This window comes from Perca flavescens, chromosome 12 (assembly GCF_004354835.1).
Source record: "Perca flavescens isolate YP-PL-M2 chromosome 12, PFLA_1.0, whole genome shotgun sequence".
NCBI lineage: Eukaryota > Metazoa > Chordata > Actinopteri > Perciformes > Percidae > Perca > Perca flavescens.
In genome coordinates, this window is record NC_041342.1 from 31,216,475 (window position 1) to 31,238,838 (window position 22,364).

Here is a 22,364-nt window from a genome sequence, read left to right on the forward strand (position 1 = left end):
ACCGACAGGACTTTATGGTGCGTTCAAAGCACCTCGAGAAACTCAAGCTGTTGTTGTAAAGTACCCTTCTGCCATCTAGTGGTTGCTCTTTTTGTTGTTTAACGGCAATTGACTGGTGAAATAAGTTATTGTTACTACATTTTAAATGAATTATTTAAATGTGACCATATGGCCTTAACCATAAACAAGCTGCTCTTGGATGCTGTTTTATGCTCTTTTTAGTTTCTCTGTTAAGGCACCGGCAAAATTGTAAAGCGTTGTTTAACCTACGGTAAAAGACAAAACCCAAACGATATACAACCCTAAAAATGAGTAATCTGATTAATCAAGAAAATAAGCTACAGATTTATAACAAAAATAATTTTTAGGTGCAACCCTAAAAATCAAAGTCTTTTTTTCCCACATGTTCCTGCCACTTAGCTCTTTGTCATGTTTCGGTGTCGTACATTTTGATCCGGACAGAAAAGGCAAATGGATGTTCCACTACAACAACACTATCATTGACTTTTTTGGCATAAATACATACTGTAGATGCAGCTTTCACTGTGGTCAGCCGTTAACATCCATTACTAACAGATTCATGATGTCTAAACTTAGACATTTTTTAATCACCTCCCTCTGGGGGTCACTCCTCTCAGGTCGCGTTTTAATCCCAGGAGGAAACGGGTTCTTTAAACGCTTTCACTAGTATGCGAGACAGCCGTTTGCAGACTGCAGTTTGGCCTTCTCTCGCATGAAGCCATTTCCCGGTGGGACGGGGTCAGTGGTAGTTGTTATTGCCCCGTCTGTGGCTGACGTCCGGTACGAAGCGTGTGTGCAGATCGGCCCAGGATAACAGATAGGCAGCCAGTAATCAGAGGCAGGGTTTGTTTTTTTGGACGGAGTGTCCCTGAGAGTGATTACATGGCAACGATGGAACATGTCCAAGGACAGCTTGGAAGAGACTCTGGCAGACTGCATTCGTTTTATCTTTCGTGCTTCTCCCTCTGAGTTTTTATTTATTTCCCTCTTTGTCTGTCTGTCTGTCTGCCTTTCTCTCTGTATCTCTGTATGTCTGTCTGTCTGCTGACATGTCTGTCTTACATGTCTGTCTGCCTGACATGTCTGTCTGTCCGCCTTTCTCTCTGTATCTCTGTATGTCTTTCTTTGTGTCTGTCTTTCTTTGTGTCTCTCTCTCTGTCTGTCTTTCTTTATGTGTCTGTCTGTCTCTCTCTCTGTCTTTCTGTCTCTGTATCGGCTGACATGTCTGTCTTACATGTCTGTCTGTCTGACTGACATGTCTACTGTATGTGTCTGACATGTCTGCCTGCCTTTCTCTCTGTATGTCTGTCTGTCTCTGTCTGTCTGCCTTTCTCTCTGTATCTCTGTCTGTCTGTCTCTCTCTCTCTGTCTGTCTGTCTCTGTCTCTGTCTCTGTCTCTCTCTCTCTCTGTCTGTCTGTCCTTCTTGCCCTCATCTTCAGCTCTGTTTCTTTAATGATATTTTGATATCTTTTTAATGTATCATTTTTCATTCCTTTTCAATATCCTCTTTGTCTCGCTATGATCTCTTTATCGTTTTCCCCTCTCATCCCTCATCAATCTCTTTCTACCCTCTAATCTCTCCTCCATTGTATCTCTCTTCTTTATGTGTCTGAGGTATATTGTCATGTCTCTTGTCTTTGTCTTGTTTCCACATCCCTCTTTTCTCATTATCATCCTTTTTGTTCCTGTCCTTTTTCTTTATCAATCACTTTCTCTTTCCAACCCTTTTTTTCCCATTCTGCCTTATCTTCACTCTCGTTTCGGCTTTTAATGTCCATCTTTCATTTTCCGTCCCTCTTTACTTTTTTCTCCCCAATTCTTTCGCTTCTTTTTCAGTTTTTACTCCATATCAGATGAACTTGTTTGCTCTATTTTGCTTGCTATCCAGTTCATTAATATAGTTGTTTTTTTTGCCATGTTTTTTTGGACGCTTGGTTGGTTTAGTTTGTGCATTTGAAAAATCGAAACAACTATGTATTGCCATAACCTTTGGTGCAGACATTTCGATCTCCAGATTACATTTAGATTCTTAACATTCACATCACACAGCTACTGTAGATAATTTAAACTGCTGAATGTTTTATCAGTGTCCTCTTTAGCTTGAGCTCACAGTTGAAAGAGTGCACAAGAGAAGAGTTTTTCAATGCATCTTGGGAGTTGTAGTTAGTCTAGTCTAGTCATCTTCCCTTCTGTTGTTATGTCCACAGAGTTCAAAGAACCAGATATTCTTATTCCACAGTGACTTATCTTCCTTCTTTTTTTTGACCGGGAGAGTTTTCATGTCCGTTCAACTGTCAGTCATGTTACCTTGATGAGGCTGAAACTAACCCCAAATAACTCTTGACATTTAGCTCCTAGCGATCTTCAAATTTTTTTTAAATGCAGAACCTAAAGAGCTGCTGTGTATTTTTCTCTCTCCAGACCGACTCTCACCATGACCCAGAGGAACCTGACCGGAGGTTGCAACGTGAACTGCGGCTGTAAAATCCACGAGTACGCTCCCGTCTGCGGCTCCGATGGCATCACGTACTTTAACCCCTGCCTGGCCGGCTGCAACAGCGTGGCCAACGACAGCACCGGGGTGAGAGGCAGGGAGAGCAGATAACCTGGACAAGCTAATGCCGTTGTGCATCTATGATTTGAGTGCCAAAACATTCAAAAAGAATATCAAGCTTTTACACATTTCATGTTTCTGTGCTTATCTAAGACTAAGAACTGCGAAAAAGTTGTCGAAGGATTGGGATTTCACTTGATTTTCACTTGCCATCAAGGGTGGGAATCACCAGAGGCCTCACGATATAATATCATCACGATAGTTATGTCACGATACAATATTATTACGATTTTAAACATATTGCAATATTCTGCGATATATTACCTTTTTTCCAACTTCACATTTTTCCCAATTTCAAATGATGTCCCCAGAAGAAAACTTTTTTTAACATCTGTTTTATCTAAAAAGATACATTTCTCTGTTTGTTCATCTCACTTCAATTTTATTGCTGCAAAATGGGATTGTCACGCAGACAAACTGACACATATCTCATAAAAGATCAATACTTGGCTTCTGTGTATCGATACAGTATTGCCACAAAAAATATCGCGATACTATGCTGTATCGATTTATTCCCCCCACCCCTATTGCCGTCTTCTTGATGATGGATCCTAAAGTGCCTAAAACTCCGTACATGTTATCTCACTACCCTCCAGATCCGTAACTACTCGGACTGCGCCTGCGTCCAGAGCCGGCAGGTCATTACGCCGTCGTCCAGCGGCCAGGGCAGCAACCAGCTGCAGCTCGTCATCGTCAAGACCTACCTGAACGAGAACGGCTACGCCGTGTCGGGGAAGTGCAACCGCACGTGCAACACCCTCATCCCCTTCCTCATCTTTCTCTTCATCGTCACGCTCATCACTGCCTGCGCCCAGCCCTCCGCCATCATCGTCACCCTCAGGTATCACCTTCTGAGATACTTCTAAAATACAGTCAGTTTTACCCAAAAAGGTGAAATGTACTTTGTTACGTTACACAACTGTTTGGTTCTAGGGTTGGATACCTTTTGGGTTTTTGGGGATACTGTTGCCTGACCCGATGCTTTAAAATAAAACAGAATAGCACAAAACAACAATTGGCGAAATTAAAGAAAAGCTTGTTTATTGCTAAGGCCATATGGTCAAATCTAAATGATTAAAGGTCCTATGACATGCTGCTTTTGGGATGCTTTTATATAGGCCTTAGTGGTCTCCTAATACTGTATCTGAAGTCTCTTTTATATAGACCTTAGTGGTCCCTTAATACTGTATCTGGAGTCTCTTTTATATAGACCTTAGTGGTCCCCTAATACTGTATCTGAAGTCTCTTTTATATAGACCTTAGTGGTCCCCTAATACTGTATCTGAAGTCTCTTTTATATAGACCTTAATGGTCCCCTAATACTGTATCTGAAGTCTCTTTTATATAGGCCTTAGTGGTCCCCTAATACTGTATCTGAAGTCTCTTTTATATAGACCTTAATGGTCCCCTAATACTGTATCTGAAGTCTCTTTTATATAGGCCTTAGTGTTCCCCTAATACTGTATCTGAAGTCTCTTTTATATAGGCCTTAGTGGTCCTCTAATACTGTATCTGAAGTCTCTTTTATATAGACCTTAGTGGTCCCCTAATACTGTATCTGAAGTCTCTTTTATATAGACCTTAGTGGTCCCCTAATACTGTATCTGAAGTCTCTTTTATATAGGCCTTAGTGTTCCCCTAATACTGTATCTGAAGTCTCTTTTATATAGACCTTAGTGGTCCCCTTATACTGTATCTGAAGTCTCTTTTATATAGACCTTAGTGGTCCCCTAATACTGTATCTGAAGTCTCTTTTATATAGACCTTAGTGGTCCCCTAATACTGTATCTGAAGTCTCTTTTATATAGACCTTAGTGGTCCCCTAATACTGTATCTGAAGTCTCTTTTATATAGACCTTAGTGGTCCCCTTATACTGTATCTGAAGTCTCTTTTATATAGACCTTAGTGGTCCCCTAATACTGTATCTGAAGTCTCTTTTATATAGGCCTTAGTGGTCCTCTAATACTGTATCTGAAGTCTCTTTTATATAGACCTTAGTGGTCCCCTAATACTGTATCTGAAGTCTCTGTTATATAGACCTTAGTGGTCCCCTAATACTGTATCTGAAGTCTCTTTTATATAGACCTTAGTGGTCCCCTAATACTGTATCTGAAGTCTCTTTTATATAGACCTTTTATATAGGCCTTAGTGGTCCCCTAATACTGTATCTGAAGTCTCTTTTATATAGGCCTTAGTGGTCCCCTAATACTGTATCTGAAGTCTCTTTTATATAGACCTTAGTGGTCCCCTAATACTGTATCTGAAGTCTCTTTTATATAGACCTTAGTGGTCCCCTAATACTGTATCTGAAGTCTCTTTGCTGAAATTCAGCCTTGGTGCAGAATTACAGCCACTACAGCCAGTCCCACAATGAGCTTTCCTTAGGATGTGCCATTTCTGAGTCTGTAGCTTTAAATGCTATTGAGGAGGTGAGAGGGGGGCAAGGTGGAGGGTGGGGGTGTGGCCTTGACCAACTGCCATGCTTTGCTTGTTTGCAAGTCATGATGTCTAACTGTACTGTCAGCATTTTAAACCTTTGTCTTGACCTTTCTGTGTGGTTTTTGTGTGTTGTGCAGGTCTGTAGCGGAGCAGGAGAGGCCATTCGCTCTGGGAATGCAGTTTGTACTCCTCAGGACTCTCGGTGAGTAAAAAGAACTACAGGAAAAATTGGTTAGGGTTAGGTGCCTTGAAATCGACGGTCGCAGCGCTGCCTTGAAGTCGACGTTGGGGGTTTAAAACACCATCGAGCATGGCTTTCAGAGTTTGGTGTTTTAAGCCCCCAACGTTGTCTTCCATGCAGCGCTGCCTGGAAGGCACTAGCATTGTTTAGGTTAGGGTTAAGGTTAGGTGCCTTGAAGTCGACGTTAAGGGCTTAAAACACCATCGAGCGTGGCTTTCAGAGTTTGATGTTTGGATCAGTGCAGCAGTACAGACGAGGAGGAGAGCGTCAGCTCAATGCATTGATTGTAAATGCAGATTCTCTTAGTTAAATTCAGTGGTCCAATGGTTAGCCCTGTGGCCTCACAGCACGAGGTGACGGGTTCGAGTCCTGGTCGTCCTGGGCCTTCTGTGCAGAGTTTGCATGTTCTCCCCGTGTCTCCGGGTGCTCCGGATTCCCCCACCACTAAAAACATGTTCGCCTCCCTCTCACTTAATTGGAAGTCACTTTGGATAAAAGCGTCAGCTAAATGACATGTACTGCAGTCCCTCCAGAAAAACGTGATTATGCGATCGCATAATTCAATGCATAATCAGCCAAAGTCCGCATATTTATGCGGGGGCCAAATTTTTTTCAAATACGCTGCACTTTCGCCGCATAAATTGCAGATTTCCACGCAAAATATGCGGATTTCATAATCCCCGCATTTTCGTTGGAAAAAAGTCACATAATATATCTTAGCAGAAAGTTGAAAAATGTTGCGTTTACTTCACACAAGAGCAGCCATTTCCCCCTGTTGCCATGGGACCGTTATGAAGTAATTATGTAATTAGCCGACGTGAACATCATTGAAAAGCAGGGTGTTGGGGGGGGGGGAATCACTTTTTTTCTCTTTTTCATCAAACCGCAGCTTTTGCAAGTTCCCGCAATTTCATCGCATAAAATTGCATAAATATCATATAGCATATTCCATCGCATTTTTTAAGAAAACGTTCCGCATAATCAAGGATTTTTGCCCGCAACAATCACAAAAAAACTCTTTTTTTTTTTCTGGAAGGACTGGTAACGTAATGGTTATTTCTGTTCTCACAAGTTTGCTCATTTCTCTCTCTCTGTCCCTCTTGTCTCTTCTCCTCTCCCTCACCTTTTATCTCTCTTCACTTCCCCTCGCAATTTTCATGCCTTTCTGTATTTTTTTTTTAAACCATTCTCCTCACTTCTCTTTCCTTTCACTCTCTTCTTCGACCCGTTCCCTTCCTTGACTTTCCTTTGCTACTTTATCTTCTTTTGTTTCTTGATCCTTTTCTCTTCCTTTCCTCCCCCTTCTTTTCCCTCTCTGGGGAACAAACTCCCAGAAAACTGCAGGTCCGCTTCAACTCTCAGTTCTTTTAAATCAAGGCTGAAGACCTATCTTTTTGATCTTGCCTTTCTTTAAATAACCTATTTTATCTGCTTTTAAAGGTTTAACTGTTTTAATGTTTTACCTAACAGTACCTAATATTGCCTAACAGGGCTTAATAGTACCTAGAACACTGCCTAACAGTGCATAGAAGTGCCTACCTAACAGTGCTTAAACTGCACTGTAAATTTTATTCTTGTCTTTTATGTTTCTCTCAGTTATTTTTTTTGGTTTTGTTTTTTTTAATTCTTATACTGCACTGTACATTTTATTCTTGACTTTGAATGTTTTTAAATTGTTTTTAATTGTTTTCTGAATGCTCTTTCATGTTTTATGTAAAGCACTTTGAATTGCCCTGTTGCTGAAATGTGCTCTATAAATATCTCTTCTCCCCCTCAGCCTACATCCCGACGCCCATTTACTTCGGCGCCGTCATCGACACCACCTGCATGCTGTGGCAGCAGGACTGCGGCGTCCACGGCTCCTGCTGGGAGTACGACGTCACCTCGCTGCGCTTCGTCTACTTCGGCCTCGCCGCCAGCCTCAAGTTCTTCGGCTTCCTCTTCATCTTCCTCACCTGGTACTCCATCAAGTACAAGGAGGAGCGGGTGGAGCGCTGGGTCAAGCGCCACCTGTCGCCCGTCGACACCGTGGGCAGCCTCGTGTGCCACCCGGGCGGCCACAAGGGCCACGCCCGCACCCGCTCCTGCCCCGTCAACATCCCCCGCACCGACCCCGCCGCACTGCACGCCCACGGGCCGCCGCGCGCCGGCCCCCTCAACCGCGGCGTCAGCACCCAGAGTTGCCCCGGGGACGAACTGAAAGCAGCGAGTCCTCCCCCGGCGGCGGCGCCACCATCACCTGCCCCGACACCGGCCCGTTCGCTGGAACACGTTTCGGTCCGGGTCTGAGCTCCAGAATACATCTGTTTTTTTTAGCCAAAGGCACCCAATCATCCCGTGGAAGTCCTGCTCTCATCTCATCCCTCTCGTTAGCCAGGACAACGAGATTTTAACACGCTGGCTTTTAAGTTCTGTCTGCGTCACCGGCCTCTGTGGCTCATAAAAACCCATCAACTGGGCGTCTTGATTTATTCTGTGGTCGAATGATTAAAAAAAAATAATAATAATAATTTGGGAAACCAACCAGCCCTGGAGTCCCTCATCCGACACGAAGGATCTGCTCGGTGGGTGGAAAATGTTGAACGCGACCAGGTGTTTTTCTTTGTGATCCGTCAGCAGGCGGACAAAAGGCTTACCTTCCCCCCACTTCGGATGGAGTTCATTGCTGAAAAAAAAATTTATAAAAAAAACACCTCACCCCGGCAATATGTGCCTTCTGTCACCACTGTCCTCAAATGTACCGTAAACAGGCAAACCCACTGGAAGTCCCTCAGACTGAACTGTAGGCTAAGTAGAACTATAAGTCACTTGAACAGGTACCTCAGCTTCACCAATCCCTCTCACATCACGGCTGTGTGCTTCTTCTTCTTCTTCCTCTTTCTTTTGCGTTTTTAATTTGTTTTCCGGACACTGCATATCAGCGCTCTCATGGAACAAAAAAAAAAAAAAAAAAAAACCCTATGGAAATGTGATAACACTTCACTCAAGTGTTAAGAACTGGAAACCGATGGCATGGTGCTATGTGATAAACATTGTTTAGTGTCAATTTTTTTTCCCCCTGTTCTTTTGCTTTTTTTTCTTTGTATAAGGGTTAAAAACATTTGAAAAGAACCCAACTGGACAACAGGTCACTGGGCTAAGCAGCTTGGCACGCAGCGACTGCATTCCTGTGCGATGCCAGGCCTTTTGTTGCTCCCCCCTGACACAATGACACCGAGTATTACCGCTGGAAGTCGGATTGTTTGGCTTTCGCCAGCTCCACACAATGCGTCCATACATCCGAGCCGTTCGTGATGAAGTGGTTTAACATGAAATGAACAGGATCGGCATTTTCCTCCTGACCACGTTCCTGGTGGGAAGAGTCACCGGGGGATCCTTCACAACGGAAAAATACAAAACACTTAAATAAAAAAAAGCCACGCTCTGAGACGTTTTTCCGAGATTGAACTGGGGAAAAGTGCTCGGGCATGTATGTAGTACTGCATTTCTGACTCTTTAGCGGAAAAGACGCAGCCAAGAATTTCCCAACGGCAGAGGTCGTAGTTGAGTCGTCTGTTCTTCCTCAGCTCCGGAGACGAAGGCTGCTGGTGAATTCCGGGGATGGTTGATTCTCAAGCCCCAATGATTTATGGGTAATGGCTGAATAGGATTTGCAGTTTTTCTCTGCCGCATATCAGACCAGACAGGCAAACAGTTTGCACGTTAACAGTGTGGGGAAGTACAAAAGATAGCAACAGTTTCCAGGTCGTGAAAACGTTGAGACATTTAGCAAAAAAAAATCCCTGGAAAAGCCGCTGTTCACCGTCGAGCTATAAATCTGATTAGGATTTAAAGTGAACCAACTAATCTACAGAGAAACGGTCAAAAAGAAGTGAAAAAAATGCCCGTCACACGCCACGTTTTTGTTCAACACAAAATTCCCTAAATAAGACGATCAGTTTTCAGTGTTGCCGAACACCGAAAAGCAGCCAATGCTCACATTTTGAGCGGCTGTACATTTTAAACGTTTGACGTTTTTAGTTTTTGCTCGATAAATGACTTAAACCTTCAATCGATGATCAGAAATGTTAATTTAAATTCACGGTTAATGGTTTTTAGCACTAGCTCACAGTCCCCAGTTTAGGTTCGTGTAGTCAAAGAAGCTAACGTGCAGAATACTTTTCGCTGCAGACATTTTAACACGCAATTATTAACACTGTAATCTCATCTCGTCGAGTAGTTTGTGTTGTCATTATTGGGCTCTTTAATGACACGCAAACTTTTGACGAAAGAAATGTTACCTCAAGTTTCATTTCGTGAGCTGTATACTTTTGATTTGACTGTCGATCTTTTCTTTCCTCTGAGAACTTTTAGGACTTGGTTCATTCCTGAACTGTGCGGCAGTTTTTTCGTCGTATCACACAAGATTGCTGTTTTGCCAACTGCAAATTCCAACAGCATTAATGAACTTTACAGCTCAAAAATGTTCGACCAATGAAATATATTTAAAAATAGAACACCGAATCGGGCATCAGGACATTTTATGAAATTTTCTCTATCACCTGCAGATTTCTTTTCACTTATTTCAAAGCTCTAGTGCGTAACTTTTTGATATGAATGAACGTCTGTTACTTTCAAGCCATCGCCAAATGAGTTGCTACAAAGCTAATTAAGACTATCAGCTCCACACAACTCTCTCTGGATTTCTCAGTATGACTATGTTCAGAAGATTGTGGCATCTGGCGACTTTCCCGCGCAGAAACTCGAGTGAAGATAATGACCATTACCAGAGTCCATCATGTTTTTTTAATCCTCCGTGTCCTCCTTGGCTACTAGTACTTACGTGGAGGCTGGTGTGAGATCACGGGAAGCTTGTATCATGTGGACGCACCGACAGTGTTGTTGTCATTACGTAGAATTCCTCATGGGGCGCGACAGAAACTACGCACTATAGCTTTAAATTAATTAAATATTTAGGACTCAATAACAAACAAAAAGGACTTGATAAGACGTTTTGTTGCAGTGACACAAAATCCTCTGAATCTCGTAATTTTTCAAAGGCAGTCAATTATTTTGAAAAGGAAGTTTGTTTACTCAAAGAAAGCAAGGATGCTTTTTAATTGTCGATATTAAAAATTCAATCACATTTAAATGTTTTATTCTAAAATGAGTTATTAGTTGGTAAAGTAGTGAAATTTTGGGATTTAGCTGCTCTATGGAAGCAAAAAAAGTGCCGTAATAATTAGATTTCTCTTATAAGCAACCGAATGTGTGATTGTGAAATTGAACCACTACTAAACACTTTATGTTGAAGTTAAAATACCGCTGAACTTATGGCACTAAAATAAAAAATATTTTTGTGGTTTTGGCTTTGCATAATTCCTAGCGGTGCAATTTAAGAAACCTTATTTCATTTTTCGGGTTCACATATTCAGTTAACTGTAAGGGTAGCCCAGATGTTTATGTTTGAATTTTTTTGGGGGAGTTGGGATTTCACCAATCTCTAATTTAAGCAACGTGATTTTGACCTTAATTGAAACTTATTAAATTAACTTGAATTTTGGAATCCTAAAAACAAACAAAAAAAAAAAAAAAACTACATTTGGAAATTTCAAAGAGGGGACTTTAAACCCCATAAATTCAGGAAAAAAAATTACCATGGCGATAATCTGCCTCCACTCTGGCTGGGGGGGCTGAACAATGTTGACTTCATGTGACAAAAAAATACCATGTGACATTTTAAAGTCCGAGGCATTTCTGAGCTGTAATAACTGGAGTATTTTTTTTTTTACGACAACATAAAGCAGTATTATTTCCTAATATCCGTGTTACAGCAGTGTGGAATCTGCCCCGCTTACCCCAAATCTTCAGATGTCACTGAAGACCCTTGTGTTAGGGACCGTCCTGTGTTACATGTGAATACATGATGGCAGTAGTCCTGATGTGTCGCCGTCCTCTGCTAGAGAGAAATGGAGCGCCATGTAGAGAATTCAACCAACAACAGCTGTGTTCAAAACCTTTCCCTCATCCACTCACTCACTATTCCCTATGTAGTGTTTATTAAATAGTGAACTATATAGGGAACGATCAAACCAGATTTCAGACACTCCCTTGTGTGACGGAGGCGGGCGCGCTCAACATCATGTAAACAAACTGAAACAAAAAATACTTTTTATGCGTCCCTGAAACAACCCGAGCACTCAGGAGAATAGTAAAAGGTTGCATGTTACATTTCCACTGTTTATTGTTGGGGCTTTGTAAATTATAGAGTGTGGTCTAGACCTACTCTATCTGTAAAGTGTCTCGAGATAACTTGTTATGATTTGATATATAAATAAAATTGAATTGAATTGAATTTAGTTACGAAAGTCCGCTCCATTTTTCCTTTTCAGTTTATACACAGACTTCTGCTTCTTCGTTTCCCCCGGGAAAACGCATCCGCGTTGCATTGTGGTATACGGGAGTAAAATGTAGGGTACATCGTATGTACACTCACATTAGCAGTGCATTGTGGGTATTTTATAGTGAATATAGTGAATGAAATTAACCGGAGAAGTGGAACACCACTACAAAATGGCGAACATACTATTTCCGTGATAGGGAACGGTTTCGAACACAGCTAACATGTCTCAGATCAGCGTTATTGTGGAACCCACGCAACTTATCTAGGCAAGACCCGCCCTTCAATAGCATTCACGCACTACCATTGGCCAGGCGTCCATGCTTACGCAAGGTAACGTAACCCGATTTGTACAGGTCCTATCCCCTGACCAATCAGCTATCCTAACCTTAACCACTCAAGGTCAAATGCCTAACCCCAACCAATCGGGCTACTTCGTAGGGCGGGAGTTACGTAATGAAGTTGGGATCCATAATAATGCCTCAGATCATGCGTTCAATTTACCTCGGAAGCTGAAGCTGGGAACGACGTCACACCCGAGTTGAATGCGTTCCATTTACAAGTCGGATTTTCATTGTTTTTTCGTTAGCTCTAGCCAGGTTAGCCACTGTTAGCAATGCCAGTTCATAACAAAGCATTACACTGTTTTTTGTGCATACAAACAGCGTAGCAACATGTCCACAGATAGAAGACGGACAGCGTCACGTGTACGACTGATTTAGTGAGACGCCAATGACACAGAAGTGCTGATAACTGTGCGTTACAACAGCTTTCTCAACTGGAACAAGAGAAAGAGGACAGATATTTGTGACGATTTGGGATAAAACAACAACCGGACAGTGTTTTAACAGGAGAAAAAGGTGCAGGTTTACATTACAGCTTGTTTCTCAGACAATCAGTACTTTTACATTTCTTCACTGTCGGGCAGAAACCTGTGTATCTCTACGTTTCGTTTGAAAATAGTTTTTCATAAATCCACGCCATTGGTCACCATTTACGTCTGGCAAATATTTAAACAGTGTCGAGGCGATTTCATCTGACTTTGTCGAAGATCTAAAATGTTTTGAGTCTGTTTTTTGTTTTTTTTATTGAGGCAAAGATAATTATACAGACAGTAACGTCAGTGCTAAATTTTTGTAGGAGAGTGAATGTAAGATTACAAACACCAATCTGTTTATAGAACATTTTGGTTAATAAAAATACAGAATTAAAACAAAGATCCCAAATTAAATGTTTCCTGAAAAATCAATGGTCTTGGATATACAAGGTTTTCACCCGACAGCGACGACTTGAGACGTTTGAATTGATGTTACATGAAGATTGTTGACTATTTTCACCATACATTCTTAACGGGTTATAGTTTTGTGTTTAAAATGTCGGAAAAATGCCTGTTACAATGTCCTGAAGCTCAAGTTGATGTCTTTTAAAAATGTCTTTTTTTTTTTTTTTTTTTTTTTTTTTGTCCGACCGTGAGTCCAAAACCCCAAAAAATATTCAATTTACAATCATAGACGAGAAAAGCCAGAACAACATTGGCATTAGAGAAGCAGGAACCAGCGATATACATACCAGTAGATAACATTTGTAACCAATAGATACATAAGAGGAGTTATAGTTGACAAATACAGTAATACACACTTAAAAATGTCTTCACAGCTGCTTACGATTACATTATAGTGGGTTATAAATGCTTAATAATACAATTCAGGGGTTTCCCTGCTATCATAAAGTCTGATTTCTGGTCCTGCGGAGGCTCCATGCAGAGCTTTCGCCGTAGCTGATGTAAGTGGCCTGAAGTTTATTCATGTGCGCTGGTGTGTGCGTTGAGCCGGCGTGTGTGTGTGGTAGAGCGAGGGAGAAGTGAGAGTGACGGCGATTAGCTTCTGGGCGAGTAGCGACTCTAGAGTCGTAGCGAGAGAACCAAAGTGTCTCCCCTGTTCTTTCTGACCACGGTGGGAAATCTGGAGCAGGAGGAGTTAACCCTCTCCTTGATCTCATGTTGTTCATGGAGAAGGAGAACCAGGAAATTAGTTGGGGGGGGGGGGGCACGTCTTGTGAAACAAGATAAAAACCCGTGTTTGAGGATTTCCGAAATGTCTTCAAAAGTGAAAAGTGTTTTTTCAGACTTTGAAAACACGTTGAAATCTCAAATGTTAAAGTGCTCATATTATGCTTTTATCCTTTATTGTGTTATATATCTTTTTTGTTCACGTTATGGGTTTACAAAGTGAAAAAGCCCAAAGTCCCCCCCCCAAAGGGACTTCCCATCTCCAACAGAAAACACTGTTCACCAACTGCTCCAAACAGCTCTATTGTAGTCCAGCCTTTACTTCAGAGACCAACGTGGTCACTTTGGAACACACGTTATAATGCTCGGCTAGCTGCTAGCATGGTACGCCCTCATACTCTGCTTCTGACTGGCTAGTAGTCCTTACCTAGGTACTGTCAGGACACGCCCTCATACTCTGCTTCTGACTGGCTAGTAGTCCTTACCTAGCTACTGTCAGGACACGCCCTCGTACTCTGCTTCTGACTGGCTAGTAGTCCTTACCTAGGTACTTTCAGGGCACGCCATCATACTCTGCTTCTGACTGGCTAGTAGTCCTTACCTAGTTACTGTCAGGGCACGCCCTCATACTCTGCTTCTGACTGGCTAGTAGTCCTTACCTAGTTACTGTCAGGGCACGCCCTCATACTCTGCTTCTGACTGGCTAGTAGTCCTTACCTAGGTACTGTCAGGGCACGCCCTCGTACTCTGCTTCTGACTGGCTAGTAGTCCTTACCTAGGTACTGTCAGGGCACGCCCTCATACTCTGCTTCTGACTGGCTAGTAGTCCTTACCTAGCTACTGTCAGGGCACGACCTCATACTCTGCTTCTGACTGGTTAGTAGTCCTTACCTAGGTACTGTCAGGACACGCCCTCATACTCTGCTTCTGACTGGCTAGTAGTCCTTACCTAGCTACTGCGCATGTGCGACTCCCAACAAAGATGGAACAGAAGTGAGATGCCTCACTCTGTAGCTAAAACAGAGAGCTCAACACACAGGGTGAAAAGAGGAGCTGCCGCAATGGGCAGTACAACAAAAATATGTAGTTTTTTTGAAAATTAAACCACGTAAACCTATTCTGATATAACCTCAAAATACAATTATGACCCAGAAGATGAGCATAATATGAGCACTTTAAAAAACGATTCTAACGTGAGAGACCCAACGTGGAGCGCTGCTGTTGTGAAACAAACGTTTTCTAAAATGTGACACACGACGTTGAACGTTTCACAGAGAAAGATTAGAGCTCACGTCCGTCCGTCTTTTTGTGTAATCTAGGTGAACTTTTAAGATGACAAATGGGGGGGGGGGTAATAATCGTACATTAACCGGTCAGTCAGACACGCACTATTGAATAAATAACATAAAAATGAATAAAAATAAAGGTCTGAGGGACACAAAAGAACCTTGACGCATGGTTTCAGTACTCAACACAGTAGAGACAGTAGACTAGAGTAGAAAACACACACACACACAACTTTCCATTTTCATGTAAAAAAAAAGCGAAAGACGAGTACAAAACTGACTCCAGTGTTGATCCGTGTAGTGTTAGCGAAAGCACCGGGAGGCTCCTCATCCTCCCACGTCCTGTTTCTCCGGGCCTCCGTTCCACTTTTACTCTTTCGGTTGGTTTGTGTGTCTGTGTGTGTGTGTTTGTGTGACGCTCCTGTTCAGCTGGTTGGTTTTTGTCATAAGTTATGGTTAGAGTTAGGGTTCATGTGTCATGTCACTCTTACGTAGATATCTCCGCCATGGTTTTTATCAAACAGAAACTGGAGGGAACAGTGCATTTATTGGAGGACTTTTTTTCCGTGGCGGACTAATTCACATTTTGGTCAAATGTCCAAGTCTCGAGTCTAGTGACTATTCCCAACATCCTCCCTCAACCATTCATTTTAAAACCCCAACTTCTGGGACCCAACCCTATAATCTCACGTATTTCATGTTTTGTTTTTTTGTATCCATCAATACAAAACTTGTGTCTTTTGATTCATTATTTGTAGGGATGCACCAAATCCAGATTTTTGGGGTTCGGCCGAATACCGAATCCTCCTCCCATCGTCAGTCCATTAACACAGTAAACACATTCATGAAGTAAACAGGGACTGTCCTTCCTTTGCTGTACGTGAAGTTTCTGCATTCTGGCTGCTGTCTATAGATTCCTTCGTGCACAACTCGTGTTCTTCGGATGTTTCAGACCAAATGTTCGAACAGCGGCCATGTTGTGTATAGTTTAGGGTCCTCACCACCACCAGACAAATCGGCATTGCAGATTGAACATGTAGCTGGACTTGAATGGCCTTCTTTTGACTGAAAGTTCTGCCAAACAACAACTTGTTCTGCTCATCAGTTCCATGTCCACTTTCTCCGAGCCTACTGCATCGAAGGCTCCACCTACGTAAACACCTTCCCGTAACCAACGGCGCCGTCATTACGTCGACCAGCGTAGCGCGCGTAGTGCAAACGTAGGGTTCGGTTCGGTGGGAAGTAATTCTGACATTCGGCAGAAAGCGAACCCCGTCAAAAAGCCCAATATTCGGCCGAATCCTGGATTCGGTGCATCCCTGGTTATTTCACATTTGGTGGCTCAAACATACTCATTATTTTGTCGCTAAATGAAGCTGTAAAAGCCGTATTTTGGCATAATTTGTGGTTTGTTTAAACCCAACATACCCTAAAACTCCCTCAGCAGTCGACAATAACGCTAGAAAAAAAAAAAACCTCTTCAAAGTGCAGTTATGACATGAAGCGTACATCTCAGTATTTCATCCTTTGGTTGTTACTGGTCTCTGAATCCACTGAGGTTGTATGGAGTCCAGCTCCAGGGTCTTTGTGTCCCTACTTTCTCTCCTCCTTTCTCCTCCTCTCTGGGTCAAAGGAGAGATTTACCTCCATACAGTATGTGGTGCAGTCGTTTTCATGTAGTAACGTGGCCTCATTTCCAGACTCTGACTTCAGACACAAAGACTCCGTATGAGCTCCTTCAGGCTGACGTAGGTTAGACTATCCTCCGTTTACTTTCTTCTTTTCTTTTAAAAATCATCATTGTATTTATTTCAAAAGGACAGTGTTTTTGACTGGTGAGAGGCAACATGTAGATGTGTGGAGACACGGTTTACAAAATGCCTTGGATACTTGACTTCTGTCGATTTAAAAAATGTGAAAAAAATAATAAAACGGTATTACAGGAACTGCTGGTCTGTGGGTTTGATTTTGTGTGTAAAGTTGACGCGTTGCTCTCCACTATTATACTTCAAAGATTAACTTAGACATTGAATCACTACTGATCACTCTTGAAATGTTATCCACTTAGGTTCTATGATTTTGTTTAATTAATTTGGAAAATGTTTTTAGATAAAGAAGCAGGATGAAATAAATAAATTGTTCCTTCCACTTTTCAGATTTTATTTCAAAATGTTTATTCAAAGTCTGTGTATCTTACCGAAAACTAAATAAAATGGGTCATAGTATATGTATAGTCATATGTGATAGTACATCTATAATATATATAATTTTTTTTCGACATACGACTTTTTTTTACTTTTTCCACATAACTATACTATGACTTTTTATTTTATTTTTCAACATACAATACTATGGCTTTATTTTTCGACATACTATACTATGACTTATTATTTTATTTTTCGACATACTATACTGTGGCTTTTTATTTTATTTTTCGACATACTATACTATGACTTTATTTTTCGACATACTATACTATGGCTTTTTATTTTATTTTTGGACATACTATACTGTGGCTTTTTATTTTATTCTTCGACATAGTATACTATGACTTTTTATTTTATTTTGCGACATACTATACTATGGCTTTTTATTTTATTTTTCGACATACTATACTATGACTTTTTATTTTTCGATATACTATACTATGGCTTTTTTTTTCTTTTTGACATACTATACTATGACTTTTTATTTTATTTTTCGACATACTATACTATGGCTTTTTATTTTTATTTTTGACATACTATACTGTGGCTTTTTATTTTATTCTTCGACATACTATACTATGGCTTTTTATTTTTCGACATACTATACTATGGCTTTTTATTTTATTTTTCGACATACTATACTATGGCTTTTTATTTTATTTTTCGACATACTATACTATGGCTTTTTATTTTATTTTTCAACATACTATACTATGACTTTATTTTTCGACATACTATACTATGACTTTTTATTTTTCCAAATACTATACTATGGCTTTTTATTTTTCGACATACTATACTATAACTTTTTATTTTATTCTTCGTCATACTATACTATGACTTTTTATTTTTCGACATACTATACTATAACTTTTTATTTTATTCTTCGTCATACTATACTATGGCTTTTTATTTTTCGACATACTATACTATAACTTTTTATTTTATTCTTCGACATAGTATACTATGACTTTTTATTTTATTTTGCGACATACTATACTATGGCTTTTTATTTTATTTTGCGACATACTATACTATGGCTTTTTATTTTATTTTTTGACATACTATACTGTGGCTTTTTATTTTATTTTTTGACATACTATACTATAACTTTTTATTTTATTCTTCGTCATACTATACTATGACTTTTTATTTTTCGACATACTATACTATAACTTTTTATTTTATTCTTCGTCATACTATACTATGGCTTTTTATTTTTCGACATACTATACTATGGCTTTTTATTTTTCGACATACTATACTATGGCTTTTTATTTTTCGACATACTATACTATGACTTTTTATTTTTCGACATACTATACTATGACTTTTTATTTTTCGACATACTATACTATGGCTTTTTATTTTATTTTTTGACATACTATACTATGGCTTTTTATTTTATTTTTCGACATACTATACTATGGCTTTTTATTTTATTTTTCGACATACTATACTATGGCTTTTTATTTTATTTTTTGACATACTATACTGTGGCTTTATTTTTCAACATACTATACTATGACTTTTTATTTTATTTTTCAACATACTATACTATGACTTTTTATTTTATTTTGCGACATACTATACTATGACTTTTTATTTTATTTTGCGACATACTATACTATGGCTTTTTATTTTATTTTGCGACATACTATACTATGGCTTTTTATTTTATTTTGCGACATACTATACTATGGCTTTTTATTTTATTTTGCGACATACTATACTATGGCTTTTTATTTTATTTTTTGACATACTATACTGTGGCTTTTTATTTTATTTTTTGACATACTATACTATGGCTTTTTATTTTATTTTTTTGACATACTATACTGTGGCTTTATTTTTCAACATACTATACTATGACTTTTTATTTTTCGACATACTATACTATGACTTTTTATTTTATTTTTCAACATACTATACAATGACTTTCTATTTTTCGACATACTATACTGTGGCTTTTTATTTTATTTTTCGACATACTATACTATGACTTTTTATTTTATTTTTCGACATCCTATACTATGACTTTATTTTATTTTTCGACATACTATGGCCTTTTATTTTATTTTTCAACATACTATACTATGACTTTTTATTTTATTTTTCAACATACTATACTATGACTTTTTTTTACTTTTTTTTTGACTTTTTTACGTCACTCAAAACGCAACATAACAAATAAGTTTGTAAATTAAAGCACAGGCAGCACACTTCAAAAGATGACACGTTAATGTGGGATAGTCGGACTTACGAGTTATCCATCACGATGCACTGTGTTTAGTTACTCATTTATTTTAAGTCATTAGATTACAAACACACTTCACAGAGATGTTCTATATTAAATATGATTGTGAGTATTATGATGAAATGTTTTATTACATTCACGTAATGTTACTCTGTAAATACTTATTTTCTCCAGCTTTTAATCCACGCTGATTTCCCATTATATGGAAGTAAAGTTGGCGTTAAATTTCATCCTAGGTGGTTTTCAAAATGTCTTAAATATCTTAAATGTAACTTGGAGAACCGTGGAGGGACCCTGTTTTAGATGAGTGCTGTGCGTGGGATCAACTCATGCCGATGTGAAGAATGGTTAACGTGGATCCATCCATCATAATCATCATCATCATCCTCTGTTCCCGGGTGCGGCAGCAGCTCCAGCAGGGGACCCCAAACTTCCCTTTCCCCAGCCACATAGCCCTGGGGGATCCCGAGGCATTCCCAGGCCAGGGTGGAGTACTTAAACTACTTAAACAGCTATTTTGTATGTATTGTTTCTGTTTCTGTCTCTGTATTTATTGATTATTCTTACGAATGTTAAATACGTTTGTGTATGTATACGAATACCATGTAGGGTAACTGGTGTGGCAATAAACTCCTTTCTGATTCTAATTCTGATAAACACTCACCTAAAGGATTATTAGGATCATCTGTAAGATTTCTCATTAATGCAATTATCTAATCAACCAATCGCATGGCAGCTGCTTCAATGCATTTAGGGGTGTGGTCCAGGTCTAGACAATCTCCTGACCTCCAAACAGAATGTCAGAATGGCAACGAAAGGTGATCTAAGCAACTTTGAGCGTGGCATGGTTGTTTGTGCCAGATGGGCTGGTCTGAGTATTTCACAATCTGCTCAGTTACTGGGATTCTAACCCACAACCATTTCTAGGGTTTACAAAGAATGGTCTGAAAAAGGAAAAACATCCAGGATGCTGCAGTCATGGGGGGCCAAAATACCTCGTTGATGCTAGAGGTCAGAGAAGAACGGGCCGACTGATTCCAGCTGATAGAAGATCAACTTTGACTCAAATAACCACTCGTTACAACCGAGGTACGCGGCAAAGCATTTGTGAAGCCACAACACGCACAACCTTGAGGCGGATGGGCTACACCAGCAGAAGACCCCACCGGGTACCACTCAGCTCCACTAAAAATAGGAAAATGAGGCTACAATTTGCACAAGCTCACCAAAATTGGACAGTTGAAGACTAAAAATGTTGCCTGGTCTGATGAGTCTCGATTTCTGTTGAGATATTCAGATGGTAGAGTCAGAATTTGGCGTAAACAGAATGAGAACATGGATCTGTCATGCCTTGTTACCACTGGGCAGGCTGGTGGTGGTGGTGTAATGGTGTGGGGAATGTTTTCTTGGCACACTTTAGGCCCCTTAGTACCAATTGGGCATCATTTAAATGCCACAGCCTACCTGAGCATTGTTTTCTGACCATGTCCATCCCTTTATGACCACCATGTACCCATCCTCTGATGGCTACTTCCAGCAGGATAATGCACCATGTCACACAGCTTGAATCATTTCAAATTGGTTTCTTGAACATGACAATGAGTTCACTGTACTAAAATGGCCCCCACAGTCACCAGATCTCAACCCAATAGAACATCTTTGGGATGTGGTGGAACGGGAGCTTCGTACCTTGGATGTGCATCCCACAAATCTCCATCAACTGGAAGATGCTCTCCTATCAATATGGACCAAATGTCTAAAGAATGCTTCCAGCACCTTGTTGAATCAATGCCACCAAGAATTAAGGCAGTTCTGAAGGTGAAAGGGGTTCAAACACAGTATTAGTAGGGTCTTCCTAATAATCCTTTAGGGGAGTGTATACCCTCTCCAACTAGTCATGGGTCTTCCCCAACAAAGTAACCAAAGAGATTGAATGAATTCCCTGTATTTTTCGGTCATATTTTCAGGGTTCTTAGTAAGAGAAACATTCTCAGCATTTCAGTTTATCATCCTGAAATAAATGGAAGATGTTTTCATCGTGATTGTGTGGCTTCTTTCCTTGACTATGTCGAAAAAAGTCCCAAAAAAGTCATAGTATAGTATGTCGGAAAAAAAAAGTCATAGTATAGTATGTTGTGAGAAAACTTTTTTGCACACCTCTTTTATTGGGCAGGTGCGTAGGATATGATCAAGAGTAGCAGATCAACATTTTTTTTAGAGAAAATCCCGCACACTGACCATTACGCAATCAATAATTTATTTAGAAAAATACAACGTTTCGGTCTCAGACCCTCATCAGGTAAATTCCTGATGAAGGTCTGAGACCGAAACATTGTATGCAGGATTTTCTCTGAAAAAAAAAAAAAAAAAAAAATAGTATAGTATGTCGAAAAATAAAAAAAAGTCATAGTATTGTATGTCCAAAAAGTAAAAAAAGTCATAGTATAGTATGTCGGAAAAAAAAAGTCATAGTATAGTATGTCGAAAAATTAAAAAAAAGTCATAGTACATGTCGAAAAATCGAAAGTCATAGTATAGTATGTTGAAAAATAAAAAAGTCATAGTATAGTATGTTGAAAAAAAAAAAAAAAGTCATAGTATAGTATGTCGAAAAATAAAAAAGTCATAGTATAGTATGTCGAAAAATAAAAAAAAGTCATAGTATAGTATGTCGAAAAAAAAAAAAAGTCATAGTATAGTATGTCGAAAAAAAAAAAAAAGTCATAGTATAGTATGTCGAAAAATAAAAAAAAGTCATAGTATAGTATGTCGAAAAATAAAAAAGTCATAGTATAGTATGTTGAAAAATAAAAAAAAGTCATAGTATAGTATGTTGAAAAATAAAAAAAAGTCATAGTATAGTATGTCGAATTAATAATTTATGGTGGGAATGCCTTTTTTTATCCTCTG

The 22,364-nt window shown here is 39.6% G+C and overlaps 1 protein-coding gene across 1 annotated transcript in view; it reads left to right on the forward strand.

Moving 5' to 3' along the window:
* LOC114566023 (solute carrier organic anion transporter family member 5A1) overlaps positions 1-7,606 on the forward strand; it is a 44,132-nt gene extending 36,526 nt beyond the window's left edge. Inside the window, exons 8-11 of the mRNA XM_028594365.1 lie at positions 2,444-2,603; positions 3,233-3,477; positions 5,214-5,278; positions 7,095-7,606. Of these exons, the coding sequence (XP_028450166.1) occupies positions 2,444-2,603; positions 3,233-3,477; positions 5,214-5,278; positions 7,095-7,606 (982 nt within the window). The remainder of the gene's footprint in view (positions 1-2,443; positions 2,604-3,232; positions 3,478-5,213; positions 5,279-7,094) is intronic.
* The last annotated feature ends 14,758 nt before the right edge of the window (positions 7,607-22,364 follow it).